The following is a 12,243-nucleotide window of genomic DNA, read 5'->3' on the forward strand; positions in this document are numbered from 1 at the left end:
CAGGATGCTTGTTTCCGGTCCAGGGAAGACATGGCTTGGCAGTTCGGGTTGGACTGTTCCCATGAGGCACAGGGTCAGACTGATTTGCATATAGACATGTCTGAACTGGGGTGGCTGAGTGGGAGCTAAAGAATGGTGATGGATTAAACCCAGATCAGTTGACTGGGGGTGAGTGTTTGATTTGCTCAAACGCTCCGTCCATCATCCCCTTTTGTATCGCTCTAGAGCTGTTAGAGGCATTACAAATTAGGGAAGAAAAATATTCAGCTTTAGATCGACTAATCTCATGCTTATAATCAAGGATTTTAAGCTTCCACACACCCTATCAGTCTCCTTAAAGCCACGCCTCCATCTCCTCTCAGCCTGTTTACGTACTAGTTTCAGATTATTTAATGTTTCGTTAACCAAGGGGCAGAAGGTTTGCCTTTACAATTGTGTTTTTTCAAGGGGGCGCAGAAATCCAAGGTTGAGGTGATCTTTAGGCACAGCGAGGTATAATTCTTCTCAACTTGCTTATCCAAGGAGAAACAGTCTCCAACCTTGAACACTGTGTCAGAAGTCCTCAACCGTGTGAGAACCTTCCAGTCTCTGCCTAGGTATTCCGTCGTAGGACGCAAAACCTGAGTCTGAGCGGTCTTGAGTTTAACAAAAAATTTAATGAAGGAGTGATCCGATCAGTCCATCGGTAGGGTTTCACCAATGTACAGGAAATTGGGTTCAGAAAAAATTAAATCAAGGAGATGCCCCGCCTTATGGGTGGCATCAGTGACCTGCTGGAAAAGGCCAAGGCCTTCACACGAATGGAGTAAGTTTAAAAAAACAGAGTCAAGAGAACCATTTAACCACAAATTAAAATCCCCCCAAATTACCAGTTTGTGATCGGTGGCTGCTATATTCGTCAAGGTATCTAAAAATGATTGTTGCTGCTGAACACTAAAAGCCCCCGGAGGTCTGTAGCAGATGATCCCTGTGAAAATGAGCCCAAAATCATTCTTTATGGACACGCTGAGTAGTTACAGACCATTGACCACATCCATGTCAATTGTCCCAATCTTCCAGGTAGCTTTGTAGATTACTCCAACCCCCCTCCCCTCCCGCTTGGCCTGGGAAGGTGATGGATTTTGAAGCCTGGCGGACAAGCCCAACCAGGATTAACCTCACAATCAGGGCGAGTCCAAGTTTCTGTCATAAACAGAACATCAAGTTCGTGTGTTTCCAGCAGCAGCTGGATTTCCACGCTATGCTTTGGCAGAGACCCCACATTAAGAAACCCACACATTAGAAAATCTTTAACAAGGAAGTCTCCAAGTGGGTATGCTGACTCAGCAAACTCAGGAGCCCCACTATCAGCGTGAGATTCGCCTATGTAAAGAAGTGTCTCTCTGGGATAACTAAGAAGGCCAGCTCCCCCAGGGGCGTCCCCGTCGAGGCCCAAAAGGGCAGGATGTCTGGCGCTGAGCGCTTCCTTGGCGCGGACGGGCGCAGACGGGCTCGCCTTAGGCGCGCCTCCGTCGGTTGGAGGAGATCGCAGGAAGCTGAGTTATCGCTCCAATCCTCAACAGGTAAGTGCAAATTTAGGCAATCATATCAGGGTTAAAAACATCATAACAAGATTAAGAACCAAATTTTAATAAGGCAAACCGCAGTTAGGGAGGTAATGCTTTGGCATTCTATAAAGCTTTCAAACATGCACTTTGATTCTTTGAGCATCCTACTGTTCCAGAAGGATGTGGCCTCTACATCTGCAAAGGAGACATTTGATCTTCCAGTTGAAGGGTCTTCTCCTGAGATACAGTCGCTACTCTGCACTAATTTCCCGCTACATTTTAGGGAACTAGTGCTCTGCATTTTTAACATGTATAGTACCACAGGAGTGGCACACTTTTTTAAGAAAATAGGCTCTGACTTGGTTAGTATCTTCAAGACAGTGTTCAGAGTTATTCTATTGTTCATACACTCTGTGCTGGGAAGCATTTTTGGAAGTCTTCCACTAACCCTATTCCTGAATGTCAGGACTGTGCTTTTCTTTTTTCTGCTCCTCAATTGATGTCCCATTAAGAGGCCAAATGGAACTAGTACTTCCACATGGCCTCCTGTGTCACAAATACATGATACAATGTTTTGGTGCACCCTTGCTTCAGGAACTGAATGAACACTTCTTCTTATCCTTTCGGCATGTGTGGCTAAATTGTGTGCAGTCCATATTCTGCTGTCTTCTGTGCTCTTTCGAGTGTGCACTTGATGTGTGCCTAGGAACGCAACTGGTTCAGTCTTTGGACATTGACCTAATGGTGAGCCCATTAACGGCCCACTTGTACTGTTGTCTCTTGCCCTTGCCAGTGCTTCTAAACGCATTCTATGAGCCCTCCAGGGATACTTATGCTTCTAGTGAACTGGGTCTTGGTTCGACTACTGCAGATCTCGCTCTGGCTACTCCTTCTTCAGCTGATGAAGCAGATGGCTCCATAGATCTGATTCAATGGGTGCCTCTGGGATCATCCTATGCGGGTGCTGGGAACAACAATGTTTTGTCTACTGCTCAGAAAACAAACAACCTGAAAGTTTTGTGTTGTGGGACAATATTTAATTCAGCTTTTTAGTTTTTAAAACAAAATTGTTTTTTAAATTGTTTTACATTTGCTTTTAGCATTTTAACAATTTTAATGGCTTCCAGTATACTCATTGTTTTAAAGAAGCATATTTCTTTTTTAGATTTTAGTAGGGATCTTTTACACTGATTGCATGTCAATGTAGGATAAAATTCTCAGATTCTGCATTGCTTACATTTCTAATTCTCTAGTTACATAATCACGACACAGTACAAACGATAAACTTCACTGCGCAAATGTCATATTTGTTATTTGTCTGGTTGGCGACTCCGCTATCCAAATAGAATAAGCAATTGCTGCCTGACAGGTGTTAGGACATAGCCACATGAGGTTTGTTATTATAAATACACAACAGCTTCTGTGTTGAGTCAGAGGAGCAATCAGCTTAAACAGTGAGGTCACCTCATGTCCGAATTACAGCTCAACACAAGGGATGCCCGCTCTACACCAAGATGGGCAACCTGATGACACGTACGCACAGGTAACGGGAAGTTGGTCCTCTTTGGCAGCGATTTGGCAGATCATTCCCCATAGGCAAAACTAGGTTAGAAATCACTAGGTAGGAGTACAACAATACACAGTACTGATATGCCTTCATATATTCCCTGTCTTAGCGCAATGGTAGAAATGTTCATTCTTTTCACTGTTCTTGTGATGCTAATTATACTAATCTGTTTTACTCTACTAATCATTACTGCGCATGTATTTTATGCAAGAATTACAACGCTTCAATAAATATTGTAAAGCAGTGCCAAATATTTCTTGTATAGTTCTCTGGGTATGGATGAGAGTCCAAATGAAAAGGTTCTAGATCTGTTACCATGATTTCCTTGGGGGATTAGGGTTATCATGTTCTAAGGTTGCGCACACATTTGTTGCCCTGTAGAGTTAGGGACACAGATGATGCACTGTTGCTAGCGGGAACATATGACAAAATTATCTGAGGGTGTACAAGGAATCAGTCTGGCACAATCCTGATGTTCATGTTGTCTGACAAATATACAGTTTTGCATAGGGAGGTACAAGCCGCGCAAGAGGGCATACAAGGCAGAGGGATGGGAGACAGGTCTCCCCCAACCTCCATCATAGTCAAACCCCAAATTCTTCTTTTTTACTGAGAAGTAGCATTGAATTGTTTTCAACACTCCTAATTACATCACTTCCAAATTGAAGTGTTCTTCATTTAAATAAATGTAATACAGTGTTATTGTGAAAATCATTATACATAGGGCTATGTTAACTGTAACTCTCATCAATGCACCTTAAATAAACATATTCTGAACTGAGACACTAAAGAAATGTAATGAACAGAGTAACCCAATACCATAAATCCCTAACCCTTAAAGCCTTAGTCCTACACACACAAGATTAAACCCTATACCTCAAATCCTTAACCATGTACCCTTTATTCATTATTTAGCCTTAAGTCACCCACCCTATACACTTAAACCTATAATTTCAATGCTTAACTCCTTAACCAATAAATCCTTAACTCCCACACCCTAAACCGTGACGCCCAAACCATATAACACAAAACCGTAATACTATTCGCCAAACCCTTAACACTTTGAATCAAATTATTACCCTTAGCTCCTACCCCATATCATTTAACCCTATGCTATTAAACCATAATACTTAGCCCTTCAGTGCTTAACTCCTAACCCCCTGACCCCCAAATAACAGTGTTGAGTTAATGCGAAATTCAACAAGGTGATGTTGCTTTTTAAAAAAGTCTTAGGACACTATTGCTAATTTATAAACTCTAGACCAATTACAAAAAATAACCAGACTCTTCAAACCACTAGGTACAAAGAGGTGTTACCACAACCTTCAAAGCACAATATATATATTTCTCAAAAACATGTTGATTATCTTACCCCATCCAATTAGTAGGTATAACATCAGGTGTCTGTTAGGAGAAAATATAACCACGAGGAGTGTATGCAGATAAAGTCCTTCAATTAATAACCAATAGAAGTTAGCCATTACAGAATAGTGGAGAAAGACCATAATAGCTTGGCAGCCAACCTGGAGAATTATAAATTAAAAGCTTGATTAGACAAATTGGTTAACCTGAAAAAAAAATATACATATATTTTTATCTTCCAAGCAAATTCACAATCACAATGCATTGCGATATTCCATTTTATTATAAGAGCCGTTCACCGATTTCTCCTCCTTCCAGAGTTTATAAAATCCGTGTCACGGAGTTAGATAATAGAAACACCTATTACTTAAAGTTCTGTGACAAGGCAGAATCTGTGTTAGCTAATGGTATGTACAAACAATATTAACCATAAAGAAGAAAATAACAGTATTTACAGTAATAGTATTATTATTTGTAGTATTATTTGCATTATTATTAACCCGTTGAGTGCTGCCGTCGGCCGCTAAATGTTCGGAGCACTACCTGGCTGGTGCTGCGAACGTTCAACGGCCGACGCAGCCCAGCCCACTCTCTAGAATGCCTGCCCAGTGCCGAAATAACGGCCGCAGTTAAGGCGTTAATAATCTTAATAATAATAATAATAATAATAATAATAATAATAATAATAGTAATAGTAATATAATGCATGGATATTATATATTAGCTTCCACGAGTGCCGTAAAGCTACAAAACTTTTAATAAGCATATGGTACTGTGCAATAGGCTTTGCTCATTCACAAACGCAAACATATCTATGTACTAAGTCTGTGTTTAATTTTCAAATTCTGTAACCAGTCCAAGAATACAGGCTTGCAATGATACTTCTAGATTGGCAAATGGAGGCACGCAGCAAGATTTGTAGGATGCAATGCAACTGCCATGTCTTCTTACTGGATGACTATAGCAAAGCAATTTCACTTTGTCTAAAAAGGGTTTGCCTTGTAGGAATAAGAGTACAATAGGAGTACAAGTAGTTTCTTCATGGAAACTTCTGAAGGGCTTCCCAATGTATGCCTGGGATGTGCCCCTTCATGTATACTGATAGTTGACCCAATCTTAAAATGGTGTGGGTTCAATCTTACACACCTTCAGATGGAAATGCAGTAATGGGGTATTCCTTGTAAAATTTTATTTGTGCATAAGGAGCTGTATGCTCAGTCATGGGTCAAATATAAAGTGATTTTATTTGACAATTTGAAAAAGCCACTTTACATGAAACTGGGTCAGCATTTGATCGTATGGAATAAATTGGGTCAGCAGTTCTGGCCTGGTCAAAGATCGAGGGTCACAGGGCCTAATGAAACTTGAATATCGTTGTATGCAAAATGGTTATTATTTAATACAGCTGAGATTACAAAAACATATTTAGCTTCCTTCGAGGTACCATCTACAATATCAGATTTCCATTGAGATTACTGTGGATGTATGCAAATTGGTTTCTTCCTAGATCATGCCAGTGGTGATACTCACAGGTGCTCTATTGTCTACAATTCAATGAAAAGTGGATAAAGCACAGCAGTCATGGACTCAGTTGATCAAAGACGCCGATTGTGCTGATCTCTGTTGAACCTTCCCCAACCATTCTTTTCATATAGCATGTGAAGCAAAATGTTATATTAGCCAAGTCGCATCATAGGACAGAGTTTGCACGTCATCTGCAATGTGATCTGTCCGATTGCGCAATGGTAGGTTTGTCAGTGTGGTACCAGTGTGGAAGAAACATGGGTAATCTTAGTAATTTGCGGTTATCTCCAGATTACACACCACACAGCATTGTCATACTTGTGTGGGTGAAAGCATGTGCAGGACTTAAGTGCCACCTTAATTCATGATTTCCAGTCACACAGAATGAGCGACACCGGTGATGAGATATAGTTGCTGAGATCCAGGCATGTGGATCAGTATTTCTCACCGTTTGCGCTGATGATGTTATTACTGCGATGGAATGCGTGAGTTTTCTTGAATTTATTAATCTCATGTAATATCTTTTCTTTCAGAAATCAATTGGTACGAGCAGAACCGTAAATTGGCGGTCAGTCTTGCATAAGGTATGTGCACCTTAGCGAGTGCACACCTGACTACTTTCACTGGTCCAAAAGAAAGCCTTGCAACAACGCATGAGAAAGCTGAAACATGTGGACCATGTCACAAATGCACCACAGATGTCAATGGTCAATATATCCAGATAGGACATTCACCTACTTTTTAATCTTGTCATATGACTCCACCATTAAACTTCTTGGGGGCATAGAGACAATCTTAAATCACTTTTCACTTCTCACTCTGCACACAAAAAACGCTCCACAGTAATCAGGCTTCATAGCACACCCGGGAGACATTCGGCCCCTCCGGTGGGAACCCTATGGTAAAGCATGTCACCAACTAGGTTGGTGAATGAGGGTTCTTTTTAAAAAGGAATTTCTTCCTTTTTATGATAATAGAATGCAGTAATCCTTCCTGGAATTGCTCTTTTTTGTTGATTGTTTTAATTCTTGGGGGACCAGGAGCAGTTCCACTATAGCCTTTCTCTCTTTGTGTTTAATTGTAAAACTCTGTAAGCAAAATTTCCACATGCCAAATCCCTACAGAAACTGCACAGAAGCAAGCCTGAAATAGCTACAGTTAGGTCTTCCAGGAACACTGTGTTGGAGTGGTTAACAAAACTTTTCGACCAATTTAAAACTAAATCATCCCAATCAGCAATTTAACAATTGATTACATGAACTACTTTGTAAAGTTGTACACGTGGTCCTGTCTAGCAAAATAGTATATCTTGTGAATGGTTGATATTTTTCTACATTACTATCTAGAGATAAATGTTGTTTCCTTTCTGCCAAAACAATTTTTACATTTTCACCCATGTAATATGTCACATGTAGGTCATTATTACATCATTATTATTTAGTTTTTTCCAGCAGTTATTTGTTAGACCTGACATCCTTGGCATGGTATTCACCCAAACCTTTTGCCATCACCCCTTGCCTTGGCATTAGGAATGTGCACTTTCCCCCTGCTAACAAGAGGTAAATAGCTTGTGCTCTCTCCCTAAAACATGATAAAAATGACCCTGTAGTAATTCGATCTGCACTTTGGTAGAGGTAAAAAGTTTTATTGAACAATTAGACCCCAGCAAAGCAGTAACAACATGTACTCCTAGCTGGTGCAACTATCTCAACAGTCCTCAGGAACATCTGGTACCATTTTATGTTACCTAATACATTCTCATGACTCAGCTCTATACACTAAGGATACTCAAAGCGGACAAAAGGGAGTTAGGATAAAACAATGATGGAAATGGAACTATACTACAACTCTAGCTACAACAGACCCTTACCTAATTGGCACTTTTAATTTACTTATTGCTCATGTGCCACCCACTTGAATAGCCCTGCAAAGCATGTCTCAGGCCTGCTACTCAGACAGAAGTTGGATTTTGAACTACCAGTTCAACCTGGCAAAATAAACCTTTTCCTGGACTAAGCCTTCCTTTTTAATACTTGTAAGGCACACCTGAGGTAGCCCCTAATGCCTCATAGGGCAGATTGTATCCTATCTAAGAAGTAGGACATGTGTACATGATTTACATGTCCTGACAGTTTTCACTGCTGTAAGGCTATTTTTCCCCTAGACTCACACTGGCTTCCTTATTGCATTTAATAAGTGATACCTTTAGTTTGGGACCAGATAGAGAAATGCTGCTTCTACTCAAATAAATTATAATTTAAAGTTCTCTTTAATGGTAAAGTCAGATTTTAAGTTGTTATTCTAGAAATGCCACTTTTGGAATGTGGGCCTTTTTCTGCCGAAACCAATTGTGCCTTTTTACCAGTGTCCTGGGTCACATTACTCTGAGATGCTCTCCTATGGTGGGCTGTATATTAGTTCCTGACTTTTTTTTTTTCATGGAGTTTTATATAGCACAAACTTGACCCGAAGGTATCGGGTATCAGAACGTTTCAGTTGCGTTACATGAGGACACATTAATTTTTGATAGACATGTGGAGGTTAAGTGATTTGCCCATAATCACAGTAAGTCGCTCGTCTCTGCCGAGACTCAAACCTGGTTTCCCAGCTCCGAGGCCGACCACCCTAGCCATTAGGCTAACTCCTCTCCTCTGCCATGGGCATAAAAGAAGCCTAAGTGTTAGGGGAATCGGTATTCCTGACAGGATGGCAGGCGAGGAGCTCTGCACTGCCTTGATTACACTTCAAAGGGCCCTGCCTGCAACAAGCACAAAGGAACCTGACACCAGACTTGGCCTTGCCTTTGCAATCCTAGACAGTTTAGAGGCAGGACCTGGAGAAGGGGAAAAACTGACCAAAACCTGTTTTGGGGGTAGGCCAGGGAATTCGTTCACACAAACACTGGCACTAGGCATACAATAGACAACTTCAGATCCTCTCACTAGAACAATAGTGTAACTGTGTGAGAATCAGAGGAAGGGCTGCCCTGCCTTGTGAAGAAAGAAGATTGGACCTGCTTTCCATGAACTCAGGCTCCCCAGATGTGCCACCAGGGTCAGTTGGCTGGCCTCTTGTTTGAGCCACAGGGACACAACAAGCTTCTGGAGGCCCCCCTGCAACTGCTCAGCTGACTAGAACAAACCGGACCTGCCTGTATCTGCCTGAGCCCTGCTGCTGACCTCTGCTGGAGTGAGTCCCCCTAGGTCCTGGGTGGTTATCTAGCATCAGCAAGTAGACTCCTTATGACCTCAAGGAAAAGATATAGAGGTTTTGGGCCCCTCATGGCTGCGAAGTGATGGCTGCGACTACCACCCACACAAAGCTCCAGCGAGATCAGCACTTTGCGCCAACAGGGACAGCCCACGTTGACCACTAATGCAACGCTTCAGCAATGACCAGCCCTTCGTGCTACAATAGAGACCACCCTCAATGCCCAACCTGCTCTTTACGCTGACAATCTCCTCACGGGCCGCTAATGCAAATAGCAACTCCTCACAAGGAGTTTGGAAGGTAACTCTTCAGTGAGACAAACCTGGTCTCTATACGGAACCCACACACCATTGATGTCGTCGTGAATTAGTGACTTTACCCTGGGCCAGCATGACCAGATAACCACAATTGGTGCTTTATTCTTTTTGGTGTTATTTTTACCTAAAACTTTAACAGCGGATATTTCACCTTATACTAATTGAAATTTTGTCATATTTTTGTCATTTTATTTTTGAAAATGTGGTCAATTTTCTAAATTGGTTTGTAATTTTTCTTGGGTTTTCATTTTATTGCTGTTTGAGGGCTGCATAAATACTCAACACATTGCCTTTATGTTTAGCCTGACTGCTTTTGCGCCAAACCATCAGAGGGTTAGGCACAGGTTTATTTATTGACTTTTGTGGTTCACCCTGACAGGGACCGTGATTATTCCACTCCTCTCAACTTATAACTAGGCCTGGGAGTAATTTTAATTACACCAGAGTAATCAGATTAATTGTGGTAATTCCATGCTACTCTTTGATGTGGAATTATCAATAATTACATGATTACACCAGCTTGTGTAATTAAGAGTAATTTGGGAGGATAATAAGCACATATACACTGAATTAAGCGAGCGCAAATGCTGCTTGCAATTTTGTTTGTGTGGTTTTGCATTAAGAAAATAGAGCTAAATGAGTGAAGAGTTGCCCTGATATTAGTGTTCTTCTGCATTCAGCATTATTTCTTACTGCAAAATGCATCCTCGTCCATTTCCGATGCAAAGAAGCATTTTTGCATTAAGAAAACAGCACTAAATGCTGAATTACTCTTCTCACTTAATTACATAATCCTTGCATAATTTGTGGAAATCTACTTAATTATATGTTACAGCAATTTACATGAGTTATGTCCACCCCTACTAATAACCCAATTTCTTACATTAGTGTTATGTGTAGTGACATTAATTATTTCTATTTTTGTTTAGGTAGATTAAATAAAACATTTGCTGCACTACAACAGCACTGCTTGCTGCAAAAAGCAATAGAACAAAATAACAAATTCTTGCCAAATAACAACATCATGGAAATTCTTGGACGGCATCATGTTCACATTTGTTTGCTGCACACAGTACATAAGTGGATTCCCAACACCTTTTTTGCGGTGCACAAACGTTGCCTTCTCTGAGAAGCACCGGTATTTTTCTGCATGAAAAGCTAAAGTTACTATTTTAGAGTCAATTCATTTTTAGAAATCTACACTCAATGTTTACACCTACGTTTCCCAATCAGCCCCCATTGAGATGACACCTGTTTTTAACCTTACTTACCCTAGTACCAGTTGAGAACTAATTAAAAATGTTTTCCGGTTATAGGCAATTTTATTAACCAAAGAGAGACCACACTAGAAGATCTTAGAAGTGCTCCCTCCCCTGAAAGGTTGAGCCCACCTAGACACACTAAGGGGATCATTATGATGGTTGCCAGACTTTGTCTGCTTGCCATCCCATCGTGGAATGGGACCGCCAGCCATTGGTGCGGGGGTCCCGTTGGTGATATTAGGATGTGCCCGCCACACTGGTGGGCGCATCGGCATTCTTGACATTGCGGTGGGCGGAGCTCCCAGCACCGCTGCCGCAATGCCAAGAAGGCATGTCGTGCTCCTCCATCCACAACGTGGCAGGCACCGCGCGGTGCCTGCCATGTTGTACATGGAACTGCAGGGGGGTCCCATAGGTACCCCCCATGTGCTCCCGCCACCCCCCAAAATCCCTGGGGGCCCACTACGGGCCCCTAATGGCTGAAGCCACCTGCCTTTCTGTGGTGGCATTGCCGCCACGGAAAGGCAACACCCCGCCTGAACACTAATATGGATGGCGGTGTCTACCAGACACCGCCACCTTACAAACTGCTTTTCCCACCGGGCGGATTGCCTACCGGAAGAAAAACGGGAGACGGTCGTCCCGTTTGCCGGGGTCCCACCCGCCATGTTAATGTGGTGGGGGGAATTCTTATGCGGGTGGTGATTTTTTGCAGGCGGATCGCCACTGCCATACAGGCGGTGGCGATCCGCCCAATATCTTAATGAGCCCCTAGGTATTCTGGGTGCGGACTCAATGATGAAGCATGCCACTAGCCGAAACTCTAGTGGGTGAGAGTGCTTTTAAAAAATCCTTAGGACTCCCTGGTTAGGAGAGGCGTCATAGTGGCACCACTTCCCCTTTGTTTGTTTTGCTTACATTTGGAAGTTGAGTGGTCCCACTCTCAATACTTCTAACTCCCCCTTCACTTGATTAGCGCCAGGAAGCCTCGGCGTCAGTGCGCTTTACAAATTGCACCTAAAATAAGATTATTTTAAAAGGTTTATTTCGACAGGTCGAAATGAAAGTTTAAAAACTGCACATGCAGTTGCCTGCATGCCAGGCCTGAGGCATGGATGGCACAATAAGTGCTGCAGGCCCACAAGTAGCATTCAATTTGCACGCCCTGGGTACATAGAGCACCACTTTACTAGGGACTTATAAGTAAATTAAATATACCAATGTGGGAAGGGTATGCCCAGACGTGGGTCCCGTGCTCACTAAGCCACTAGAGTGAAGCTATCCTGGCTGAAGACCGCTGATAGCCAGAAACCAGTCCTAGGATGCTTGATTTGGGTCCAGGGAAGACATGGCTGGGCAGTTCGGGCTGGACTGTTCCCATGAGGCACAGGGTCAAGACTGATTTGCATATGGCCATGTCTGAACTGGGGTGGCTTGGTGAGCAAAATAACAAT

The 12,243-nt window shown here is 42.3% G+C and overlaps 1 protein-coding gene across 1 annotated transcript in view; it reads right to left on the bottom strand.

Annotated features, from left to right (window-relative positions):
- VIPR2 (vasoactive intestinal peptide receptor 2) overlaps window positions 1-12,243 on the bottom strand; it is a 1,008,023-nt gene that overhangs the window by 212,322 nt on the left and 783,458 nt on the right. Inside the window, exon 7 of the mRNA XM_078663279.1 lies at window positions 4,487-4,637. Coding sequence (XP_078519405.1) covers window positions 4,487-4,637 — 151 coding nt within the window. The remainder of the gene's footprint in view (window positions 1-4,486; window positions 4,638-12,243) is intronic.

The sequence above is a fragment of the Lissotriton helveticus genome, chromosome 10 (genome assembly GCF_964261635.1).
Source record: "Lissotriton helveticus chromosome 10, aLisHel1.1, whole genome shotgun sequence".
NCBI lineage: Eukaryota > Metazoa > Chordata > Amphibia > Caudata > Salamandridae > Lissotriton > Lissotriton helveticus.